Raw genomic sequence first — 27,679 nt, 5'->3', positions numbered from 1 at the left:
AAAATGCTTCTGAGGCAAAGAAGAATCAAGACGTGAGGAGGGAAAGCTAAAGATCTGAGTGGAGCAGGCAGACTGACAGACAGTGGCAGGAGGGGTAGGGAAGTAAGTGACTCACCAGAGCGGAGGCCGTGAGACACGCGGACGTCTCGCAGGTCGGGAAGAGCAGTCGGTGGGGAGTCTTGGGCCAGCACGCTGCCATCACGATCACGGCCAGCAGGAGCAGCAGCAACAGCACCCCCAAAGCGATTGCCGCGCGCACCGTGCGACGTCCCATGCCGGAGCGCTTCCTCAGCCCGGCCTCGGTGCGACCAATCCAACCGCCCTCAGATTCCTTCTTGCCCTTCTTCAGCGAGTCCGTGTCCCCTGCAGACCCGTCCTTGGTCACCCAGCCCTTTTTCTTCTTCTTCTTGCCGTTGCTGGCCGCGTCCGAGTAGGGAACTCCCTTGGGCTTCTCCGAGAGGCAAGTGTCCTCGCGGTCCTTGGAAGTGTCGTTGGCCGACGGGGTGTCGTCCGCTTCGCGACCGTTCTGTCTCAGAGGGGTCTCGGCCGCGGCCATCTTATCCACGTCCATCACTGAGCAAAGGGGCTCTCTCCACACCGAGCAAAACCCTCGAATAAAAAACGAACTTGCTTCCTATTAAGGGTTGTAAAACAAATCAGCTAGCGATCCAGATTTGACAGGAATTATAAGTTAGCGAAGAGAAAATTCACAAATAAAATCGTGGGTGATGAATGAAGTTTTCTATCCACAGGAAAAAAGATGTCTTTCAGTTTCTTGCTTGAATGTTAACCGATCGAAGACGACGATCACTTCCCAGAATAGTCGTAGTAAACAAACGGTTGAAATAGCAGAAATTATAAGTGAGGGACGAACACTCAACCACTTGCAGAATCAGAGATAAATCAAGAATTAATTACACTTCATAAAACAGTTCACCCTTTTTCACAGGAATACAACTGAAGCAAGGAAAACGTAATACTAAACAAATGTGCGTTGGAATCTCCACCACTTGTATCTCGTTTTCCCAGCAACATTCGTGGCTAAAAATCAATGGATGAAAAAAAAACAATAAGTGTAAATAGTCAACCGTCTTACAACACACGCAGAATCTCAAGGGTACGAAACTTCTCGTATGAATAAATATGAAAAAAAACTATTAAACACAATATTACGCCACGAGATCTAGTTGAGACTTTTGATATGGCAGTGAGAAGGACCGGCAGGATTCACGGTGGGAAAAAACAAGGGTTGACCGTTGCAAATATTCAAGCCACAAAGCGAAGCACTGATTTCCGCGATGGGACAACTCTCTCTTCCCCGGTGAAAGAACAAAAGGCCAAGGTCAAACCGGGGGAAAGTACACCTCGACCACTCAAATCACTTCACTGCACAGCCCACCTGAGCCAAAATCCTTAGTTCCAAGACAGCGTAAACTCCAGAATGCTTATTGTCAAAGCGGAATGTTAACCCCAACGTGAACAATCTTCAATCACTTTCCTGGGGCAGCAGTGGTTCTCAGAAAGCGTGCCTTCCGTAAACGCCGTCACGAATGACAACCACGACCAAGGAAAGACCGTAGGGATATTAATGTTTGAAGACACCAAATAACACGAATGTCTTGTCAAAGAAAAACGTCGAAACAGTTCGAGATTCCACAGTAAACTAACCAAGAGAGGCCTCAAATAACGTCACGTTTCCACCAAAGGTAGGTCAACCAAAATATTTCGTTTTCTCGTAGAGAAACTAAAAAAAAACACTAATTCACTCACGTTGGTGAAAGGCTGCCGGTAAAGAGAGAAATTTTCACCCGCATGAAACCATTATTTCGACAACGGCTTCGAGTTCACGGTCGGCGCGCGCCAAAGTGACCTGTTGAATCCCTAGGGCACCAGCCACAGCCAGCAAGAGTCACCTCTCACCACACACACCAACGGACAACTATGAAATGTCCCGTTGCCGCTCTCTCGGAGACTCACTTCACCGGCAACGTAGTTCACCCGCCACCCGCTGCCGACAGCGCTTCCTGCGAGCCGACGAGTGCCACTTCTCTGCCATAGATGGCAGCACAAATCGCTCCGTCCAATTACTTCCATCGCACCGCGGCTTCCGAAACACTGAATTCTAGGGTCTGATATAAGGCTAATACAAGGAATTTTTTAGGGGTATGTGCTATCCGCGCAACAGAAATGTAATTTCTCGAAATATTTAGTCATGCAAGCGATTTCAGAGTAATATTTCAGGAAAGCAGTAGTTTCTTCATTTCAATGCTAGTTTTCCTCTTACAACATTTCCGTATGCTATGATGTCACCGCAACGGACATAAGAAACGTAATCCATGAGGAAAGGCCGTAATTCATGAGTACTCTGACCACAAGATGAGGGTAGCTTTTAACGATGAAAATTATTGCATCATTTTATGTGACAGACATAATCGATAAATCTAATGCCCTCGTTATCTAAAAAGGTTTTAACCACCGTACTCTGCTGCTTCGTCTTGAACAAAATGAATATTTACGGCATGCAGTCCGTGTCTGTCTCTAGGGGTCAAATTCTTCGATTTTTAATAACTATAGAGCATGCTACTATTAATTTATTATACATTAGGTGTTTTTTCTTCCTTGTAGAATTTTTCAACCAGAATATACTATTCATGATTTTTGATCGACGTGTTTCGTGAGTTCCTATTGGTATTACCTTGTCACTTATACCTTGGTAAAAAAGTTGGAAAAGAAAACTATTCTGCATAAGGCAAATTTTATTCAGGGCACAATAGTCTATATTAACTTACTTACCTCAGTAATCCATTTAATCACCACGGGTGATCCAAAAATATATTCACCACACCAATGACTCCAGAACCAAGGAGGGGAGGAAAATAACATTTCATTCATTCCTACTAAATTTGTTATGTTGCCGCCTTGGGTTTGTTGTATTTTTCAATGGTAAAAATCCAAAATTTTCGGTTTGTCGCCGGAAGCATTGTAGAAAGGGAGCTCAATTTTTACAGCAGCCATTTATTTTCGGAGAAAATATTCAACTATCATTCAAGAAAATTAAACAGCAAAAAGTTGTCTTCATGCCAATGTAGCCAATTAATTTTACACTGTGGCAAGTATTTCATAACAGCTCCTGACCCTAAATATGAGTGACATAGTCAAGCGGGGATTACGATACTTGACCTTCCCCTCTAATGATTCGGAATTGTTTTTTTATTGTTTGACGGGAGAATCGGGGGCAGTTTTGGGATTTCACCCAGATACGTACTTTTAAGACTCTAAAATATTTATATAGGAGCACTCAAGGTAAAAACACAGTAATCAAAACATTGAAACACCAAATTAAAATTATAATGGGAAATGAAAACAGCAAATGAATTTCTTACAAATAGATTTTATTCATATAATGGCAATTATATTTTTTTGCGTGTAGTAATTTAAATGGATATTAAACTTCCAACTGAAATTGGCTCCATGAAAACAAAAGGTATCATCGTAGTCAGCTAATCAGACCCATAAAATGATCGCCAATTTCAATCTTAGACCCATACGCAGAAGCCCTATATCTCTCTTGTTCAAATATAAGCCTTGTTCAAAATAACTTAACTTGTCGTTGTTAGAGAATTTGAAACTCGATAAGAGCGTGTGTTAGTTCATAAAACCTTAAAATAGCATAACTCGACTCAGCATATTGAAAAGTTGAGAAAAGCTGAGATTTCTCCGGAAATTATTTGGTAGAACGGTAAATCAAATTTTCTGCATTGAGGTATGAACATTTAAGTCTGTAGCAATTAATTTCACGATTCATATGCTGTGGTTATTGATATGTATATTTGTGCTGTGATTGAGGAATTGTACATTTAATTTATGTGGTTCATAATGGGTCAAATTACATCCACAAATTGCCGTGAACGGGGCTTTACACAAAGCTCTAAGCCACCTCGGAAACAGTATGTTTTCCTGCATCTTGAGACGCACGCTTTGAGGGCCCTGGTGACCTTTCCTTCGACCTCTACCCACGGTCCATTCCGCTCAGGCGCCACGTGGTGCCCGTCACGGTGACAGCCACCAAGAGCTCCTCCATGCACCCTAGGAGCGGAACGGTGACTGTGAATCAGGGTCTGAGGGCGTGAAGCCTCGCCTGAACAATGGGAGAGAAGGAACTGTTTCTACACGTGTAAGTAATGTGTACAGTGTACCTAGTACATGAGCTTATTTCCAAACATGGCTCGAAAGATATTTTTTAAATTACGACATTTACGAACAGAAATTAAATACGCCCAATTAAATGGAAACGTGAAGGTCTTCATCGATATAAACCTTCGGGGCGTATCAATAAGAGAGGTTTAGTGGTGCTGGAAGGTAAAACTAATGCCCAGTTAATAGCCCATTTCTGGGAATGAGCTTTGCGAAACGAACTCATTGAGCAAGCGGACTGCAATGAGGAGGCCCAATTCCATCTCATAGGAGGCTGATTTTTGTTGCTACTTCCGTCGAATTTTAATCAGTTTTCAAAAATGTCCGCGGCGCGGTGATGAGTGCAATGCGATCCAATATTTTCCAATATTTTGGATTATATATATTTCGTTATTTAATCCAGTCCAAAAAAACACGAGGCCAATTATAGAGGACTCACTATAACAGGAGACACAATTTAATAATATTAAGCAACGTAACCAATAATGAACAAAAAATATTCAACAGTATTTACAAATAAATAACAGAGAATAGTAAATTTCATCGGGTGGTGCGAGGAATAGGGGGAAATTACGATAGGGATGGTGCAAGATGGATGAGGGATGAAAAAAAGATCAAAATTTGGTACACATTTGGCATAGGAGTTACTGGTTGAGCCAAAAACATGTGCCATCAAAAACCATCAACTTTCAATCGAGCCATTCCTCTTCAAATGGGAGCTCTGGCATTGTTCAGGGTGAGCTAAACCCTTGCCTGATTCACCCACCCACTAATAGTGATTTTACTTACGGGTTGGATCACTGAATGAGGATTTTCGCTCCATCGTAAGTCATAACACCATGATATGGTTGCGCTATAATTCAGACGAGATTGAGCGGTAATATTTAGCAAACTAGTGGCAACTGCGAAGGTGGAAAAACTTTAACCCTCCCGTAATTAAGTACAGTGGCGGAAAAAATTAACGCTAAACTAATTGGCGATTCACTGCGGCTAGCTCAAAAACTATTGGAAGATATCTTTTCGCCAAGATTTTGTACTCGTAATGTTCTCATACAAGAGGGGAATTTCAAAATATATTCCCATTGTATTTTTTCAATCATACGCGTCGCAGAATTTTTCTGGGGCATGTTTCGCCTACGTCTTACCTAGAATGGATTTTACTCTCTGAGGGACACAGCCGGCATTTTTGGCATTGAAACTGCTGGAGACCACAAAGATTCCATTGGTGTTGCGGTTAAGTGTCATGCTATGGGCCATGGGTTCCTTGGATCAAATCTTGGTGTTGGATAATTGGGTGCTGCACACACCATGTGGACGTTTTTCTATTCTCGATAGTTCTTAAGCCCTTATTTATTTGTTCAAGTTTAACTCCTACGTTGCATCATCATTTGGGCAGTTGACTGCAGGGTGAATTTTGGTCACCTTTTTGCGTTGTCCAGCCCCAATCCCGTACTCCTAACCATTAGCTTCATGTGCGATGAGTAATAGCCTCTTCTTTCTTCCCCTTTTCAAAGGCAAATTCCTCGACGTTCGATAGGATTGAGTGAAATCAGAAGATCGAGTCACCCGAACGATGAGCTTTCAATCTTGATTTTTTGGATGTCCGTGTATGTATTTTATCCAAAAAATTGAGAAAATGATTGAGTGCTTGCGCTTAAATTTTCTGACTGAAGCGCTTTGCATGTAGATTGCATTTTAAATTTCTCATACTAACAAGGCACTAACCTTTTTTCAATTTCTAAGAAATATTTTACCGTGGGTATTTTCTGCTGTTTATTTAGTCCCTTCTTTTAAATGGAAATGATTTTTAGCAATCGATTTATTTATGTGTGGACAGTATCACGTCAAATATGCGGTTATAATGAAATCATATTGATATTCATACCGTTTTATCACATCATTCAATCTCATATAGATTTTTGTCGTTATAAGTTAAAAAGACTTAGTTTCAAAACAAAATATTGCTAATACAAATGTATAACGCATTACCATTAACTACGAAGGTAGAGTATTTATTCTTGCAATTCAATGAATAACCTTTCTGTGCGACTTTTTCTCTTTTTTTGCTTAATTTCCAATGTTCTCTTTCCCATGATGAGGCGCGATAGAGTTTTTTTACTAGCCTATGAATAGTGATTGATCGAATATTGCCATTTTCTTTGCAAAAAAATTCAGTTAGCCGCCGAATGTATGCTAAAACATTTGCGTCATGTATAGCAGAATATTTCTCCTCTCCATTTTGAGGCATTTATTTACATGATCGAGAAATGTGCATTGAAGATGAACTGGAAAGAATAAATGTAAATGAGTTCAATTGTGGACAATAAATGCTTAATAGAAAACCATTCAGACGCAAGAAAGGAGAATACAGGTATGTGACACTATGGCAAGCATTTGTGCCGAGTTTAAAAAAAATATTAACATCATATTCGGATTCGATCTAGAAAACATTCCGCTGGTATAAGAGAAAATCTATCCAGGAATGAATAGATAATAGCTAAAATTTATATAAGAAATGTAGCAGTCCATGAGTCCTATCAAAATCAATTATTAATTATATTTCGATGAAAACGGGAAAATAATTCTGGAAACAAAATTAATCCTCTCCTATTAGTCAATCATGGAGTTAAATTCCACCAAGTTACTTTACAACAAATGAAATTTTTGTAATTATTGAAGCTGCCTCACTAACTTGGCTGAAGAAAAAATCAAAGTTAATAATTTTTCGGATTCCTATATAATGCCACGTTAGAGAATTTACGAGATATTTAGAGCTAATCTCAAAGGAATCAATTATGTTCGAGCTGTAGCTGTTAATTCTTTTCTTTTCAAATATGGGTTTGCAGGAGAGCATTGGATTACTGAATTGAAAAGATAAAACCAATTTCTCCGAGGCTAAGAGGAGCCTTAAACATTTCGCTCTCCCTAGACAAACTCTCCGTAGATTTCCCTTGTAATAGGGGTGGAAATAGATGCCATGATTCATCACATATGCAGTTAATGGTTAAGCGGATTGAGTGAAGGGCTGAACGACGCGGATAAGGTGGTGAAATTTCACTCGACAGTCAACTGCCCCATGGGCGTACCCAGCGAGGGGCGGGGGGGGGGGGGGCAGCTGCCCCCCTAGAAGCAAAAATCGCAAAAGTCTTTCAGAAAAATCAGTACTGAATTAAAACGAAAGTATTGAACAAATTTTCTTCAAACCAACGAAAAGTGATATGTATTAGTATAAGATAAGTAACTAAAATAAAACTATTTCTTCAAGGAAATAATCTCATAAACTAATAAAGCGCTGTTATAATTTTCTTGAAATGTTGGTTTCATTCAATTTTTCCATGCTAAAATGTCACAACTTGGCATGCCCCCCCCCCCCCCCCCTAGTTATGATCCTGGGTACGCCCTTGAACTGCCCCAAGGCAATACAAGATATAAGCAGATATATTAGATTATAGCAGATATATTTCAACGCATAGATAAGTGCTTAAGAAACTAACAGTCACGTGATACCTTCTGGACCTCATACAAGGGTTTGCGAAGTTCCAAAGATCAGAAAAATGTCTACTTTGTGCGTGCAGCACAAAATTATCCATCACCATGAATTTATCCGAAAAACCTACATACTTTCCGTATCATGACACTTCGCCCACTACACCACCGGAACGATTGTACTCTTACTTGGCTTCAATATCCAAAGTATCGGTTGTATTCACAGATATCCCGACGACAGAAAACTACATTTTAGATGAGAGTGGGCGAAAGCATAGTAGGAAAAATTTGAGGAAGAATTCTTAGTTGGATCTTTTGCGTGTTATCTTACTGCGACGCATGTGGTTGAATTACTCCAGCATAAGTGTACGTAGCTTGAAAATTCCCCGTTGTATGAGAACAGAGATTGGACAAAATTATGGAAGACGGACGTCATCTTGTAGTCCTGAGCTGGCCGCATTCATACGCCAATGAGCTTTGCGTCAATGTTTTCCGCAACTCTACATAAATAAAGGGGACGTAATATGGTTTAGAAAAAGGTAATGGACCAGCCAAAGCTTAGAATTAGGAGAGACTTTTTCTCTGCATTGGTCAGTGGAAGCACTGAGCCAAAAACGGGAGTTGAAGAAAACCTGTCATGAAAAAATCTTTCTATTTTCCTTCAGTTTTCCCAATCATATTTAAATTGAGTTCCCATAAAAAAAACTAAAAAAGCGCACTTACACTCAAAATATACAGGTAGTGCCGCACGGATTCAGTTGCAACTTTTACTTCGTAAGTTACATATGACAGTAGTTAAACATTTCGTGGTATACTTGCGGCTAATATAATAATATAAGGGGATTTTTTGTGTTTTTGCCGTCTTATGGTGTTTTCAAATGCACAATAATGGGTGAAGTTCAGAGTTACATGTTGGGGGGCCAGCATTCCTGCCGGCCGCTTGGAGAAAACATATTCCAGTGAAACAGAGGGCATTCCATAGCCGCTAAGTGTTCCTAGAAAATTGGTTTAAATTAGCCTTTGAAAACAACATTTTAAGTACTATCCAAGACTAAAATTTATTTTAAGCTTTTGATGTTTTTGTTTTCATTTCTCTAGAATATACATGTTTCGCAGTTTTTTCGGATAAATTACCACTTAAGTTGCGAGGGGGGGGGGGGTCGGAGGGAGCTTAACCCACCCCCAAAACCCTGCCCTTGTGCAGGATAATCCTAGCGATGACAATTAACGCACAAAAACTTTAATCCGAGAAAAATAGTCTTTAATAGGGTGGTTTCCTATTATTTTTTATTGCCTAAATCGAAAGATTATTAAACCTGGAGTACGTTTTTCACGCGTTTAGATTTTTAAAGGACGATATCTATTTTTCGCGATTAAATGAAAAGTGAAAATTTTCTAGCGCGCGAAAACGCGACGGGTAAGTATGAATGTCGGGAAATCTTTCCGTGCGACGTATTTCTGGTTCCCGCTGCCCCCCTGTGAGTTGACCTTGAGGCGAGGCTTAGCGCTGATACGACGCAGGCTGCTAGCGGGTAGCTGAGTACCCTGCTGGCTGGTAGCGCTTGTCTTAAATAAGGATTATTAATGCCTTATCAAATGAAGAAAACTTTCCGACCTTAGCCAGTTTTAATAAGTGATTATTAAGACATGTTTCCCTGAGCTCTGTGCCTCATGCATGCATTGGTAACCTCAGACGATGTATAACTCCTATCTTCTCGTATAGAAACTAGGTCCCTGTGACGTCACGTGGAGTGGCATCGTATGGGCGCCAATCTGGCGCTTTTCAAATGAGGATAAAAATGGACCATTGCCATTCGTCTAAACCACTATTTCTAAAACGAAATAATTTGTATATTTTTAATACACTAATGGTGGGTAACGAATCGCAATCAATGCTTTTCGTTTTCTTTGATGAAGAAAACTACCCTAATTCCTGTTTCAGACTGCGGGCAAAACTTCCATTCCGGACCAAGGATTTTGCAATTCTCTTCATTATCTATCCAAATTCAAGACCATCAAATAATGATACTATATATAGTGAGGGAAAATGCTATGGCCGATTCACCGAAATCGTTTGCTCAATGCTGCACATCCAACGACGTCGACCCCGATAGGCAACGAACAGCAGACCCTCGCGTTCCGCGAACAAAGTCACCAAGCGTCCTCATTCCACTCCCTAACTTCTTTTTCCTCCCAGAATCCTCTTCGGGGCCTGGAACAAGTTCTTCTCCACTCTCCTCACGGAGGGAAGGGGAGTGTAGGGTTAGGGGAAGTTGAATTCGTGGACCGAACGGGGGTTGCTTCTTCCGTTGTGTTGGAGGGCGACTTGCGAGGATTTTCACCAACGAGTTTCCATTGGGAAGCAGTGATGGAAAAGAGTTCAGGTCTGGAAGATTTGGGATTACCGTAGCGGATACTTAAAACCCAAATTCATCTACATCTATACTGGGATTCGTAAAAAGAAATCTCGGTAAATTCCCAATTAAAAAGGTGAAAGAAATAAGCTACCTGACTCTAGTGAGGCTACACTTACAATTTAAATATGCTACTAGCGTATGGGACCCTTACGAAGTAGGACTAATAGCTGAAATCAATCGAGTACAGTGCAAGGTGGCCAGATTTGTGATGAGTCGTTACGACAAAAAGTGCAGCGTTTCCAGTATGTTACACGAGTTGGGATGGGAATCTTTACAGGAGCGTAGATCGAAGTATAGGCTTAATTTTCTTCGGAAATTCGAACAAGATGTTTTCTCAGACGACGTGAATCATATCCTTCATTACCATCGTACTATGGTAGACGTGATCATGAGAAGAAAATAAAAGAAATAGACTGCAAAACAGAGAGATTTAAAATGTCATTCTTCCCTCGTACTATTAAGGATAGCAACGTTGTGTCAATCGATAGGATTAATGGCGTCAGTCGCTAGGATGACTCATCCGACAACCATGTATTAAATTCCTGAAGAAAGAGTTCTGTACATCAAGTATACTCCTGTTTTACATTATATTGTCTCTTTAAGTATACGAGTTGGATACTTAGGATAAATGGGGCAGCCGCTTAGTACGGGCAATGTGCCTCGGTATCGAAGTGTACCAATTAACCGAAATCTACTGAACCAGTAAAGACCATAAAATTGGAATAATTCATTTTCATCGCCTTTTTAATTGACCTTATTTTCGCTCCATTGTTGCAAAACTATCTACTCATAATATATTCCTAAGTTACGCCTTATTACAGAATTATAGTACATGTTGATAATTTTTTGGGCGACACAATCCTTGGTTACTGAGTTATTTCCTTATTTCAGATTTGCTATCCAGGTTCAATTGAATTTGTCCATAGGAAATCTAAGTACTATATTACACGAATTGAATGAACGGCCATTCGGACAAAGGCATGAGATGTATGTGGGTAGACAAAATTTTCCAACTGATAAATAGAAAAATGAAATCATTCATCCCTGAAAAATTGTTGGAAGAGACGAAGAAAAAGTAGTGGAGGATAGAAATATCGAAGGCGTGGCAGGGAAGAAGCAAAGCTTGTCGCTGAAAAAGACCTCGGAAACACAGGGGATGTGACGCAGACAACTGTAACACGGACTCGCGCCCGCCGACCTTCCGTTGTTATATTTTATCCCTTTCCTCCATTCCTCTTCCTTCTAAGCTCCTTAAAGAGGAGATTTTCATCTCGATGGGCAGAGCAGGAAGGGTGGGAAGGGCGAAGGGAACAAAAGAAGGCCACGAAGCGGAAAGATCACCCCGTGTGAAAACACTATACGTTTACCGTATGTGCGAAGACTTTTCCACGTGGAAACGGATATTATTCCCACGACTTTTATTTCGATGGGGGGTTGCTAGGCTCTTGGAGACGACGTGTTTCTCCTACGTGAGGAACCACAGACGTGAGTGAAGTAATAAAAGTAAAAAAAGTTAAAAAGAACAAATTTATTTTAAAAAATATATAAAATGCGCTAAATATAAAATACAAGCTTCTCATCACTTGGATAATGAAGCGCGGATACTGATTACGTTAATTAAAAATGAGTACAGAAGAACCTGATAAGCAAGCATGAATTGGCATCCACGCAAGTGATGTAAACCTTATTTTTTACTTTTCAGTTCATTTTATATGAATTTTTATCTTTTTTATTTTATTTTCGTTGGTTCTTTTTGGTCAGAAACTAAATGTAAATATAAAAGCAATTTTTAATCAATTTTAATATCATTTTCATAATATTATTTTATTAAATTGAGGCCTAAAATGATTTCAAAACCTTCCTCATTAAAAGTGGGAAATAGCATAGCCTTAAACGATGAAAGGTACGTCAATCCAACTTGTAAACAGCATTAAAAATATAAGGAAAACAATCGTTACTTCGAGAACCCATACCTATAATCTTCGTGTCCCTTGGAACACATGTTAGGCACCTTATACCACCTTACACCCGTTCTAACACCTTCTATGGCAATGAAGAATAAAACTAATAATTCTTATACAGAATCCTCTCGGATTCTGTATAAGAATTATTAGTTTTATTGAGACCGAAGATTGGACACTTTGGAGAAATTGGAAATTGTGCAAGAAGGAGGCATTTCACTAATGAATGAGCAACTATTTTTTGGACATTCCCCACTCCTGGCCATACCATTCCCGAAGCGCTCCACCCAATGACACATACCCTTCCCCAACTTCCCCTTCGCCTGTTACCCATCCGTTCCATATAAATACAACCCCACAACCAACCATTCATTATTGTACTTGATAATGACCTAACGGTCGAAACGCGTTGTACGGACAATAAACTTGTGGAATATTGCCATCTTCGTGTTATTTTTTAAAATTCTTATACAGAAGCTGAGCCATTAAAACTAATGTTAAATGTCAAAAAAGAAGGCTCAAACTGTTTACGAAGACTAAAAAATACTAAATAGGTAGCATGAAAATATAACTGATAACTTCGGGCTGTACAATGTGAAACCTCTCCATATTGGAAATAAAGAAATAAAACTTTGTAAGATTCACTATTATTTAACTATGGGCACGACCTGGGTTTCGTAACTTGGTTACACCGTCAGGGAATCGTCATGTCACCTGACGATGTAACCAAATTACGAAACCCGGGTCGTGCCCATGATTAAATTATAGTGAACCTTGCAAAGTTTTATTTCTTTATTTTTAGTATAATAATACATTACCACCTGGTTTTGATCTGCACTAAAAATATCAAGCTGATCCGAAAATGGGGAGTGGGTTAAAAATCAATATTCCATCGATGACACAGACAAAGAATGTTAAGAAAAAGCGTGTAAGAAAGAAACTTGGTATACCATTCTCTGAAGCGGTCTAACATTAAGAAATATGGACAGTTTGGAAAGCTTAACGCGGAAGACTTGAAGCCCTCGAGACCTATTGCTGACTATCAAATGGCCGGGTAGGGTGAGGAACGATGTGAGGTGTGCCGAAGAACAGGAGAAGAGAGGGGACGATGGAGCAACTTATCCCTGTGGATAAGCCATGTCATAAGATGGCAATTACGTGAGTCTACCGATGGAGGAATTATTGAAGGAAAAATTATCTTAAGAAGACTAAGAGATAAGTGCTTGTGGCAGATAAAGAAGGACATAGGGATCGAGAATGTCAGTGTCCTGAAGAAACTAATTCGAGAAAGACAAAAATGGAAGGTTGCAGTAATCCAATCTCAAGATTGCAGTACTATGAATTGATGATCTGTCGGAGAAATTGAGGCCATATTTTAGAAAATGAAAGATGATAGAGAAAAGCGAAATGATGGAATGATTTTATGAATTTATTGATGTTACGAATGCAGCCATAATTTTTCTATCGCAGATACTATACCTACATGGGGACACATATTCTATTCTTCCACTACATTAAGTCTGTGTCGAAACAGGTAGCTATTAATATTGAATAAATTACCAGCAGACAGTACAACGCCTACTAAAGGAGCTCATTTACCTTCGATTGTAAAAGGAAATTTTGGACACTACCTTGGTTGTAGAGAATTATGATTTTGCACACTTGATTTAAAAGATCTTGAGTAATTACGTGATTATAGCAATGGAGAAACACTAATCTCACTCTAAATGGAGAACTAATTGGATTAAGCATGTTAAATCCGAAATCGGATTTCTTATTCAGACATACTTTTACAAATGACTGCATGAATGTTTTCATGAAACATACTTCCCTAAAAATTAGTAAATCTCTCCAAAAATCTGTAAAAAGCGAAAATATTTCTCCGTATCTTCAAAATGCCAAATCGCAATTAGCACTTTATTCCAGGAGAATATTTATTTACAATTAGCAGTTTACTATAGTCAACTTCTAATAGTTTTCATATTGCGTTTATTAGCATCAATTTCCTCAATCTCTCGATCATAATTCACTTAATGTGATCGGTTAAACGGTTTCAATCTTCTGATTCCTTGATTCAATCAGGGATTTTAGTCAATCCCAAGTCATCAATCAAAATGATTGAATCAGTTGATGGAATCACGCTTAAGTCACTTGAATCATATAGATCGAATCTTTGAAAAGAACGACTTTGCCCATCTCTAATACCTTACTACGCAAACTTAACGTTTTTTTATCACTAACTAATAGCATGTTCGTGCCGTTAGTACTCTATTAGTTTATGGACCGACTGCGTCTCGTTGTCTTGTGTGCGGCAAGGGAGCGGGTTTCTGATTAGGGCTAGGGTGAGTGTTACATGCATGGTGTGGTAGCGGCTAGTACGACTCATTGCGGTTGCAGGTAGCCGGAGCTGATAAGTGTTCGTGATTACCAGTTATGGAGGGACGGCGCGAACGCAGTCCCTACTACCAAAAATTACGCGCCCGAGATACCCACATTTGGGGCATTCGCAGGAGTCAGCATGCCCGGAGTGCAATGGGCTAGCCTCGTCCCGGAGGAACGGCCTTGCGGATCACCGTTGACCTCTACGCCAGGTAAGTATGCTATACGCTTTGAGATCCGAGATACGACACAATACTCGCCTCCAACTGCAGAGTGACAATCAAATTAAAGCTTTCAAAATTTACAACATATTTATTCATTTTATCAAATTGTTGTTCTAACAAACTCATATAAGAGTAATTTACCCTCGTTACTGTTATAACACAAAAATCATTTAAGGTATATCCAATCCATTACCGCCTATTTTAATCCTTTTTCGTCAAGCTCAGGCGCGCCAATTTCGAAATTCATGACACGCCTTGTCCGGACGGTTTCATCTAAATCGGTTTAAATCCTGCGGATGCTTAACTTTTGTTTTCCAGTCAACTTCCGTGATATAGTAACGCCATTTTTTCACACATGACGGTCATAGCCTAGAAATATCCGTTAAATTTACTGGCGCAACTATCATCTTCAGGCAATAAGCAACGACGCCAACTAAATCTACATCTACATACTACCCCGCGAGCCGCCTGAAAGGCGCGTGGCAGGGGGTGTTAGGACACCAGCCGTTTACAACTGAAAAAATGAAGTGCTCTAACGAGGTTTGGACTAGCGTTTATTAAAGCGCTTTATGGTTCGGGGGAAAACGAATTCCCATATCTATCCGTTCGCCAAACATCTCTCGTAATTTATCGCTTCTATCGGACCTGGAAATATAGTGTGGCTCTAATATTATGTTCACTGTGTCGCTCTTAAAGATATCCATTCTCAATTGTTCAAGCAATCCGGCCTAACTTGATGGGATTTAACGGTATTCATAAGGAAATATCATATCAACCATGGCTTTGCTCTTACGTAGCTGTTTCTATTTATTACATCTTTCTCAAAGACATTTTGTCCATGCATCATCACCAGGGTAGAAGGTCAAACTTGGGCAAAAAAAAACGTTGGATTAACTGCTTCTTCTGCGTTTTAATCAAGAGAGATTTTTGCGGTAACATCAGCGGTACCTCATTAAGATGCCTTTACATACAGCCCAAACTCTGCAGTTCCAGGAAGTAGGAACGGGAGGCAGTCAAGGCTCCAGGTTCCAGGAAGTAGGAACTCAAAGGCAGTCAAGGCTCAAGTCATTTTGATAGTGTGTCAATAAGACATGCATTTCCATTTATCAGCGGTATAGAGCCTGTGAATAGTCTATTCGACAAAAGCAAATCAGAATTATTCCCGAATCGCAATATTACTACTTCCGAAGTTTTAATCGTGGCTGTGGTTAATTGCCGTAGTTTAAGAAATAAGATTCCCGAATTCCACCATTTAATTCATAGTACGAAGTGTAACGTCATTTTTGGAACAGAAAGTTGGCTAACAGATGATGATTCAGACAATGAGATCTTCCCAAAATCGTTCACTGTTTATCGGAAAGATAGAATTAATCGAGTTGGGGGCGGAGTTTTTATAGCTGTAAAGAATTCAATCGTCAGCCAAGCGATAACCGTAACTGAGACCAGCGTTGAATCTGTGTGGTGTTTAATTAAATGTCCAAAATTCAAAACTATTTTATTATGTTCGTATTACAGACCACCTAACTCAGATATAACGTCAATGTTGGATTTTCAAAATCAAATAAACAGCGTAGCATCCAAGTATCCTGAAAGAAACTTGATTGTGGGTGGAGATTTCAACGTACCTTCCATAGATTGGGATACTTATAGCTTCATTCCTGGTGGGAGGGATAAAGTGATCTGCGAGGCTTTATTACACACTTTCACATCTAATTCATTGTTTCAAATAGCATCCGCACCAAACAGAGGAGAAAATATTCTTGATTTATTAGCGACAAATATACCACATCAGGTAATAAACGTTGGCACTGTCGAAGGAATAAGTGACCATAGGGTAGTAACTGCAAAGTTTTCTCTAAATACCGCTGTAAACTTTAAAAAAGAGCGTAAAGTTTTCATTTTTAAAAGAGCTAATTTTGATGGGTTTAAGAGTCATATGAAAAATGCTTTCCCCGAGTTTCAAGAATCAGTATTAAAGTTAAATGTAGAGAATACTTGGAAAGCTTTTCTTTCGCTCGTAACTTCGGGAATAAATAGCTACATCCCTAGTAAAATAGTAAAAGAAGGCAGCGAACCGAGATGGTACGACGCGGAAGTGAGAAAATCATTGAGGCGACAGAGAGCGTGTCATGCTAAAATGAAAAAAGTCAGCACGGATTTATCCGCTAATGAACGCGAGCTAATAATTAAAAAATATAGGATGACTAAAGCCGCCACGAAGGAAGCGTTCAGGAATGCGTTCACGAATTTTAAAAGAAAAACACTAGTAGAGCAGTTACAGGATAACCCAAAAGCATTTTGGTCATATGTTAGGGAAGTTCAAGGTAAACGATCTACCGTATGTTCGCTGAGAAACGACAATGGAGATGTGTTGACAAGCAGTTACGATAAAGCCGATTTATTAAATTCCTACTTTAAGAGCGTGTTCACGGAGCCTTCCGAAAACTCACCCGAGACCGATGACAATCCCTGTCTACATAAGATGCCAGCTATTGACATTAGTACGCTCGGAATAGAAAATATATTGAAATCGCTTAGTCCAAATAAATCACCTGGTCCAGACGAAATCCCTTCTCGCGTATATAAAGAACTAGCCTCAGAACTTGCCCCCTACTTGCAGTTAATATTCAGTAAATCCATCAAGCAACACGAAGTACCTAATGACTGGAAAATCGCTAATGTAACGCCTATATTTAAAAGTGGAGACAAGGAACAGCCATCTAATTACAGGCCGATATCTTTAACGTCCATCTCTTGCAAAGTCCTTGAACACATCGTAGTCAGCTCGGTAATGAAACACCTAGACGCGCAAAACTTATTAATGGGAAATCAACATGGATTCAGGAAAAGCAGATCGTGCGAAACTCAGTTAGCGCTTTTCGCCCACGATATTTTAGTCTCCGGGGAAGACAACATTCCAGTAGACGCGATTTTCCTTGATTTCAAAAAGGCATTTGATAAAGTACCCCACGGAAAGTTAATATTAAAACTGAAATCTTATGGTCTAGACGAAGATGTCATTTCCTGGATTAGAGAATTTTTGAGCGACCGCGTCCAAAGAGTAGTATTAGACGGTGCAGTCTCCAATGAGGTTAGAGTGACTTCTGGCGTTCCTCAGGGTAGTGTCATTGGCCCACTCCTATTCCTTCTTTATATAAACGACATTGGCGAAGTAGTGCAGAGTAAGTTACGATTATTTGCAGACGACGCTGTAGTTTACAGAGAAATCCGTTCCAGCAAAGATATAGATGAACTAACGAATGACCTTGCTGCTATCCAAGCTTGGTGCGATGCTTGGCAGTTAGAATTAAACTTGGAAAAATGCGTCGTAATGAATTTCTGGAAGAAGAATAACTCCCTACAGCGTAACTATGTCATTCGGGGCACGCAGTTAAAGGCAGTTGAATCTATGAAATATCTAGGGGTTAGATTCAATAATGATCTATCGTGGAATAAACATATTCGAGAAATAACCGGTCAAGCTAATCGTAAAATGGGTTTTGTTAAAAGAATATTAGGAAAGTGCGACGACAAAGTGAGAGAAATTAGCTACTTTTCCCTCGTTAGACCACATTTGGAATACGCTGCCAGTGTTTGGGACCCTCATGAAAAAGGCTTAATAACAGAGTTAGAACGCGTGCAAAGAAGAGCTGCCAGGTATGTGAAAGGTCGTTACGATAGTCTTGTTAGTGTAACTGACCTCTTACATAAACTCGGATGGGAATCTCTGTCGGACCGATGATTGAAAAATAGACTAAACCTTTTAGATAAATTCAAGAGCAGTGTCTTTTCTGACGAAGTTAACCATATCTTGCGGACGCCAACGTACTACGGAAGATCAGATCATATAAATAAAATAAGAGAGATAGATTGCAGAACAGACAGATTCCGAATGTCATTTTTTCCACGATCAATAAGAGATTATAACGGCAGCAATAGAACGCGTAAATAGATTGCATGACTTGTAGTGTAGCCTACTAACCTATGTAAAACTTACTGCATGTTTCTGAATTTCTATTCTATTTTCTATTTCTAACAGCATATAGTAGTATAGTTTGTTATTATACGGGACGTTCTTTGGACGGTGTGGTGTGCATGTGGGAGTCCAAATGCATGCTGCATGCTGGTGACTGATCACCCCCTGCCAAACACCCTAGAGGTGGCTCGCAGGGTAATTTGTAGATGTAGATGTAGGAATATAGGGCCTAAGAATAATAAATGGACCGGAGTGAATCAGAAATACTCACGAAATGCAATACTAATTGCTCTGCAGAAATAGTTGTGGCAGTGGTTAATTACCATATTTTCAGAAATTCCAGAAAAATTCCTGAATTAGACCATTTAATTCATAATACGAAGTTTAACTTTATTATAGGGGAGGAAAGTTGACATACTAAATTTTAGGCTATTTTTAGTTTCTTTACCGATAAATGGGACCATATATTTTATTGTCGGCATTAAATGATACTTCCACATTCATACAAAGGCAAAACTTGCCAGCTGCTAATGAAGGCAACCTGCCGATAAAGTTAGAACACACAAAACATACCTTTAGAAATACTACTTAGGAAACAGACATGTTATAGTTGACGCCATATTTTTATACTTCAGAAAGGCATTCGATAAGTTTCGAGTCCGCATTTAAAGCTGATTCAAAAGTTGGAAGCATACGGCATAAATACGTACGTAATAGGTTGGATCAAAGATTTCCTCAGCGATCGTGAACGGTGGGTTGTTTTGGATGGTGTTAGCTCGGATAATATTCAAGTTGCCTCAGGTGTACTCCAAGGAAGTGTTATAGGTTTTCTTTTGTTTTTCTTTACATTACCGCCGCAGGTCATGAGCAAAATCCGCCTCTTCGAATATGATGTAGTAGTATTCACTGAAATGTATGGCCATTGCGATACAATGTTGCTGTAACATCAGCGGTACTTCATTTAGATGTATTTACATGCAACCCAAACTCCGCAGTTCCAGGAAGTAGGAATATAGGGCCTAAGAATAATATATCGACCAGAGTGAATCAGAATTACTCACGAAATGCAATAATAATCGCTCTGCAGAACCCCACAGCCACGATTATTACTTCGGAACTAGTATTATTTCGATTCAGGACTACTTCTGATTTGATCTTTTCGATTAGGCAATTTTTAGTTTCTTTTATACCGATAAATGGGACCATATATTTTATTGTCGGCATTAAAATGAGTAGAACTTTGACGCCCTTCGAAATTATGACTCAACAGACATTTCTCATTCTTTAAGTTATTACCTGTATTGTTATAAATTGGTAATGCTGATCTGAAACGATGATTTTTCTTTCTATTACTCATCATAAATTAATTGAGGCTACAGAGATCGTGCCTTACTAAAATGAAAGAATTCAGAACGGATATATCAGCTAATGAACGCGAGTTAATAATTAAAAAATATAAGCTTTCTAAAAACGCTCTGATAGTCAAACCATTAGATAGTCAGCACCGAAAATTATCCCCTTCTCGCAGCTAATATTCAGTATTCGGAGAAGCAACACGAAGTATCAAATTACTGGAGAACTTCCAACACAAACTAACAAAGTACATGAGATAGTTATGGCAGAAACTGTGAGGTCATAAGAAAGCAATGGTATAAGGTGGGGCGGGACTCAGCGCCCGTGGGGCGAGAGTCCTCAGCGGCCACTTGCCCCAGGACTCTTACCCCAAAGGCACTTGGTACACCTAAAACGCCATGGTTAGCTACAAACCAGCTAACTGCGTGAATTTTCGAGGCAAAGAATGCACATAAAGGAACGCTAGAAAAAAATGGTAGTTAAACGCCCGTACCACAGATAAAAAACGGGGCAGTCGTGGGACTGGCCGACAGAAGTGAAAACTGAAATAATTATTATTCATTTATTCTTTATATATTTAATATTATTAAAGAACTTATTTTTTTAATAATACTCATTTGTCAAGAAAAATTGAAATTATTTTTTTTAGCAAACTTTTCATTATTAAATATATATTAAAAATACGATGTGTATGAATAGAAAGTAACATCATTTAAATATTAAAATACAATATGCTTTTATTTCTTTTATTTAATATTCTTTAAACCTATAAATGTTCACTATGCACATAAAAGAAACTGCCTTAAATTGTATTGACCTGTATTTTTATAGCGTGTACACTGTACACTCTTCTGGACGTTCATGCACGAGCTCTTTATATTTAATGAACTTATGCAATATACACTATAGATTTTTATTTTCAATTTTAATATTTTTAAAACAAAAAGACTTAAACAGTCTATATATTAACAGTATATTAAGAAAGATTATTTACTATACCTAGTCAGCCTGAAAAGTTGAAATATCCATTGTAAACATTTTAAAATTGTATGAGATTGAGAAAAAAAGCCTCTCCGGCGGGAAATCGAACCCCGGTCTCCCGGGTGACAGGCGGGGATACTGACCACTATACTACCGAGTATGTAATACTACAAGACGAATTTTAAGAGGGAAATGTATATCTCGCTGTAGCGATCGCGGTGTCGGGTCGGTGACGCTCACGCGAATTCTATGCTTTTTCCCCATCCCGCAAAAGTGCTTAACGCCACTAAAGACGTTTTCACTTCAAAATATTACGCCGTCCTACAAATTAGATAAAGGTTGCATACAAATGAAAAATAAGAAAAACCCAGGTTCTGTCATTCGCTGTCTCCATCTAAACACACCTCTGTGTTACATTCGGTTACGCCAATGAAATTATTTGAATACAAGCGGTATCATCCAGGTATTCAGAGAAATATTTCGGAAAAGGAACCTTGCCTCGCACTCCCCTCCATTGAAATATTTCATTTCCTATAAAGTATTTGTTGGTCTATGATATAATGCCCTTTTGCTGAAAACCCTAAAAATAGCTCGGGAGTCATTAGCCATAGCTTATATTACAATGTATATATTTATATTCGCCAAGAACGACTGCTTCCTTAGCGAGGATGGGGGTTCAATGAATGACGACGGGCCGAAAAGAGAACCAACCCAGCATATATTGAACAAGACGTGTATTGAACAATATACGTATTCGTATCTATTATTTCACTAATTTCAGGTTTAAAAGACTGATTACACTGAACAACAAATTTGAGGTGAAAGTGTGTAAATTGCATGATTTTGAGTTAGTTATGTTTCTTTCAGTATAAAATGATACAAAATCATCATTTTCATAAATACTTAGCTCTAGTATTTCAAAAAAAGTAATCTACATTTTTGTATAAATAACTCACTAACTAAATATGCATTCATGTTCCAAGATTCAGCATAATAAATTTTAAGTGAATAATTACTTTAATTCTTTTATGTGTTAAGCATTGATGAGTTTCAGTGCCATTCTGGAAGTACAAAAGTAAAATATTAAGAAAAAATGAAGATAATATTACATGAATGAAAATACTTTGTAAGTCTACTTTGTACCAAAAATGTGTGAAGCACAAAATGAAATATATAAATTAACTGGTCACAAATGTATATAAAGGATTACAAATGTTAAATGTCCATATGTACAGTATATACAATTACATATTTTGTTCAGAGATAAATTCAGAAGATGAGCATTTTCGCTTGGCTTGACGTTTATACACATACTCGGGAACATCCCTTATGACAGTCCAGCAGTAATCTGCTAAAATAGTAGGGCTCCACTTTCCGGCATACCTCTTCTCAAATGTGGCAATATCTTGATGAAATCGCTCCCCATGTTCATCACTTACTGCACCACAATCTTTGGGGAAGAAATCAAGATGGCTATGTAAGAAATGCATTTTCAATGACATGTTGCAACCAAGTTTTTCATAAGATGACAACATGTTATCTACAATTTCCTTATAATTTATTGCTCGGGTGTTCCCCAAAAACTGTAAACACACTGTCTTAAAACATTCCCATGCATGCTTCTCATCACCTTGTATGATTCCATCAAATGTATGGTCTCTGAAAAGCTCTCGAATCTGTGGGCCTACAAAGATGCCCTCCTTTACTTTGGCATCACTTAAGTAAGAGAATTTTTGCCTCAAATACTTAAATGCGTCACCATCTTTGTTCATTCCCTTAACAAAGTTTTTCATGAGACCCAACTTGATGTGCAAGGGCGGGAGCAGAATCTTTTTAGGGTCTACAAGAGGTTCACTCTTAATGTTCTTTATACCAGGTTGAAGAGATTTTCTGGTGGGCCATTCGTGTTTACTGTAATGAGATGCATGAGCTCTGCTATCCCATTCACAGAGAAAGCAGCAATATTTAGTATATCCTAACTGCATTCCTAATAGTAGTGCTACCACTTTCAAGTCACCACAGATTAGCCACCGAGAGTCATTATACTTGATGGCTTCTAGTAAAATTTTCATATTTTGATATGACTCTTTCATATGCACACTATGCCCAACTGGAATAGAAGGAAGTTTATTACCAATATGTAAAAGCACTGCTTTTAGGCTTAACTTTGACGAATCAATAAAGAGTCTCCACTCATCAGGGTTGTAATTAATTCTGAGAGCCTTCATGAGACCAGTTATGTCTACACATGCCACAAGACTATCTTGCATGTTAAAAAAAGGAGTGAATTGTTGCTCTCTTCTGCGGTAAAATGAAACATTTACATTGCTTTCCAGAAAATTGCGCTGCTGCAGTCTTGATGCTAAAATCTCAGCCTTAGCTTTAGAGAGCTCCAAGTCTCTAATGAGATCGCTTAACTCATTTTGAGAAAATTTTTGTGGCTCATCAGTTGATGATATATTTGGAATGAACTCTAGATCTTGTGATGTACATGGTTCAGGGCAATCAGAATCCCCCTCAGAAGTAATGTCGTACTCTGTCGGTGGATCAGGTATTGGCAATCCTTCCCCATGTAGAACTGGACGTATGGCAGATGGAATGTTAGGATAGATCACTGTGTGCTTCTTCTTCTTAGACATTCCCTTTTTGATTGGAGGAACCATACAAAAGTAGCAGTCACTGACATGGTTAGTTGGCTCACGCCAGATCATGGGCACTGCAAAGGGCATTGAACGTCCTTTCCCATGCATCCAGTTCCTGAGGTTGCTTGCACAAGTGTTGCATATCACATGTGGAGCCCAGGGTTTATCCTGATCACCTATTTTGCACCCAAAATAACAACTGTAAGCTTTTTTAATCAATGGAGTTATTTGCTGTTTTTGTGAAGCAAATGTCACTTCTCCACACACATAGCAAAATGTGTCTTTACTGTTAACACAAACTCGAGGCATTTTTGTTCACTTCAATAGCAGTCAACTTGAACAGCTGGTAGTTAATCTGGAAACAAATGTGCAAAAATTATTACATGCATTAATAAAGTCACTGAAGGAGGGAGACAAAAATATCACTAAAATATCACTAAATATCACTAAAATTGGTATAAAAATATTTATATCCAAAATATTACACACAATTAATACCAGAAATAATAATATAATCCATTGTTAATAGTTACTATGACTTTGAGAAACCATTGTAATATATGATTTTAAAGTTAACATAAAAATACGTGTATAATTATCTCACCATAATAACACAGTGTAAAATGAAAACTAGAGCTAATTTCGAATTTTCTTTGTGATATTCGCGATCAGCACATTAGAACGGATAGGAATTGGCTGCTTTCATTCGATTTACATTTTCATTGTTGAACAGTGTTACCGTACAATGATGTCATATAATTATATTTCTGCGAAAAATACATTTTCTTAAAAGAAATCTCTTGGCATCTTAAGGAGTCATTTGCCATAGCTTGTATTACATTGCTTACAACTGCTCCCTTAGCGAGGATGGGGGTTCAATGGATGACGACGGGCCGAAAAGAGAACCAACCCAGCATATATTGAACAAGACGTGTATTGAACAATATACGTATTCGTATATTGTACAATCTCCGATTAAAGGGTGGTGGTCGAGCCAAATCCGACGATATCTCACTAAAGGGGTCCAAAATTGCCTAAATCACCTCGCCTAATTAATGGACGCCCATTAAGCCCTTACCTTCTCAGAAACGCCTCATTTTAGAACGCGATTCTCACAGTGATATTATTATTGCAGTGTCCATTTTCATTCAACCAATTTCTTCCCAACGTTACGTTAACGCAACGTTTACTTTGCGATTTTTCTCAACATATTCGTTGTTCATACTTTTTACATATGTAACTCAATGCTTTTTAAGATATTTCAATTCTTTTATTGCAGCCATTTATTAGTTTCGTTTTTACGATGACCTTTTCGTTTAATGATAAGTAGTTATTTCAGGGCGTCTTCTTGGGTTATAAATTATGTGAAGTCTGAGTTTCTTATGAGTATATCAGTCTAAATATGCAATTACGCCTCTGTATTCTATGCCAATGCAACGAATTTGGTGAAATTGAAATAATTAGTTTTCAAATACTAAAAAAAATAAAGTAAGTGTTACGTTCACGCTACGTTGGGAGGACCCCAGTAATCCGTAGCTTTTTAAGAATACGTTACAATTTTATGCCCAAAATCTAATTTCAGGCAGTTATACAATATTTTCGCCTAAAATTACATCTTCATAATTTCTGAAGAGTCTTTATTGGGATGTTTGGTACCTAAGTGGTGAGTTTTCACCGAGTGGTGATTGTGTTATATATTTGTAACTTAATGTATCGAACAAGATTAAATCGACGTTTACTTATGCTGTGGTGGGAATTTACTAAGACCTTAACATAAAAGTTGTTTAAAAGCTATACTCTTAGTCGTCCAGAAAAAAAACAAATACTTCTGAAAACGTCCATAGTTCCGAGATGTACTGGTATCCTAAGGTAAGAACGATCTGTATATCACAGTTGGCATGATGGCTGAATAGCTATCGCCTAGGTAACTCTCCAGTTACCGTTTGCCGTGTTGTCCTTAAGAATACTGTACCGGTTCTTACAGGTTGAATAAACACAGTAAATCATCAATCCTCAAGAGATATGACACACAACTTATTCGTATCTTCCTTTAAAAGATAGTGATGAACTAACGAACGCGCTCACTGCAATCCAAGCAAGGTGCGTTGCGTGACTGCTGGAGTTGAATTTATGAAATAACTAGTAATTGAAATTAGTAACTAAAAAATATTAATTTATGGAGAAAAATAATTCTTCAAAATATAGCCATTTCATTCAGAGGTAGTGAAATATCTCGGAGCATGAATAATCAATGACGTATTGTGAAATAAACACATTAGGTTAGGCTAATCGTGAATTGGGTTTTGATAAAAGAAAACTAGGAAAGTACAACCACAAAGTGGGAAAAATTAGCACATTATTCCGAATGGGGACGAAGAAGGTTGTCCTGAATGAAATATCTACACTGTGGAAAGTTATTTATCTTCCACAATTTCATTACCGCATTTTTTAAATTTAACCCTCGCAGCCACGCATCGCACTATGCTTGGACTGCACTGAGAAAGTTCGTTAGTTAATCCCTATCTTTACTGAAACGGATTTACCTGTACAATACAGCGTCGGGTGCTAATAAAAGAAATTCCATGTCCACTACTTCGACAATATCGCTGATATAAGGAAGGAAGTGGCGTGGCCTATGACACTACCCTGAGGTACGCTGGAAATAACTCCAGTCTCGTTAAGGACTGCGTCGACAAATACTACTATTTCAACACGATCCCGAAAAAGTTCTCTAATTTAGGAAATTACATCGTCGTCTAGGCCGTCAAATTTCACTTTTATCAATCCCAAGTCATCAATAAAAATGATTGAATCAGTTGATGGAATCACGCTTAAGTCACTTGAATCATATAGATCGAATCTTTGAAAAGAACGACTTTGCCCATCTCTAATAACTTACTACGCAAACTTAACGTTTTTTTATCACTAACTAATAGCATGTTCGTGCCGTTAGTACTCTATTAGTTTATGGACCGACTGCGTCTCGTTGTCTTGTGTGCGGCAAGGGAGCGGGTTTCTGATTAGGGCTAGGGTGAGTGTTACATGCATGGTGTGGTAGCGGCTAGTACGACTCATTGCGGTTGCAGGTAGCCGGAGCTGATAAGTGTTCGTGATTACCAGTTATGGAGGGACGGCGCGAACGCAGTCCCTACTACCAAAAATTACGCGCCCGAGATACCCACATTTGGGGCATTCGCAGGAGTCAGCATGCCCGGAGTGCAATGGGCTAGCCTCGTCCCGGAGGAACGGCCTTGCGGATCACCGTTGACCTCTACGCCAGGTAAGTATGCTATACGCTTTGAGATCCGAGATACGACACAATACTCGCCTCCAACTGCAGAGTGACAATCAAATTAAAGCTTTCAAAATTTACAACATATTTATTCATTTTATCAAATTGTTGTTCTAACAAACTCATATAAGAGTAATTTACCCTCGTTACTGTTATAACACAAAAATCATTTAAGGTATATCCAATCCATTACCGCCTATTTTAATCCTTTTTCGTCAAGCTCAGGCGCGCCAATTTCGAAATTCATGACACGCCTTGTCCGGACGGTTTCATCTAAATCGGTTTAAATCCTGCGGATGCTTAACTTTTGTTTTCCAGTCAACTTCCGTGATATAGTAACGCCATTTTTTCACACATGACGGTCATAGCCTAGAAATATCCGTTAAATTTACTGGCGCAACTATCATCTTCAGGCAATAAGCAACGAAGCTAACTAAATCCGGCGTACCTTGATGGAATTTAACGATATTCATAAGGAAATATCATATCAACCATCGAATTGCTCTAACGTGGCTTGCGGGGTATGAGGAACTTGCATGGGTCGTAGATTGCTCAAAAAACTATTTTGAATAAGTCAAATGGATACATTAGCTCGCAAAAATACCTTCAGTTTCTCCATTCAACATCAAAAGAAATAAAAAAATTGCATTTAAAATCGAGAAAAAATTCTCTGAGCCGACCACTGCGCGAAGACACCCGAGCGAAGGCAGTCAAGGCTCAAGTCATTTTGATAGTGTGACAATAAGACATGCATTTCCATTTATCAGCGGTATA

The 27,679-nt window shown here is 38.8% G+C and overlaps 1 protein-coding gene and 2 non-coding genes across 3 annotated transcripts in view; all 3 read right to left on the bottom strand.

Annotated features, from left to right (window-relative positions):
- LOC124158587 (protein gone early) overlaps positions 1-1,941 on the bottom strand; it is a 223,208-nt gene extending 221,267 nt beyond the window's left edge. Inside the window, exon 1 of the mRNA XM_046533748.1 lies at positions 116-1,941. Coding sequence (XP_046389704.1) covers positions 116-571 — 456 coding nt within the window. The 5' untranslated portion in view covers positions 572-1,941. The remainder of the gene's footprint in view (positions 1-115) is intronic.
- A 12,553-nt stretch (positions 1,942-14,494) lies between these two features.
- On the bottom strand, positions 14,495-14,657 carry LOC124159909. The gene has a single exon (XR_006865068.1). It is a non-coding gene; the product is annotated as a U1 spliceosomal RNA (small nuclear RNA).
- Positions 14,658-26,738: 12,081 nt separating this feature from the next.
- Positions 26,739-26,901, bottom strand: LOC124159908. Its single transcript, XR_006865067.1, has one exon. It is a non-coding gene; the product is annotated as a U1 spliceosomal RNA (small nuclear RNA).
- Between the last annotated feature and the right edge of the window lie 778 nt (positions 26,902-27,679).

Source organism: Ischnura elegans, chromosome 5 (genome assembly GCF_921293095.1).
Source record: "Ischnura elegans chromosome 5, ioIscEleg1.1, whole genome shotgun sequence".
In the NCBI taxonomy this organism is placed as follows: domain Eukaryota; kingdom Metazoa; phylum Arthropoda; class Insecta; order Odonata; family Coenagrionidae; genus Ischnura; species Ischnura elegans.
The sequence above is the reverse complement of the archived record's forward strand: the minus strand, read 5'-3'. Positions and strand labels throughout refer to the sequence as shown.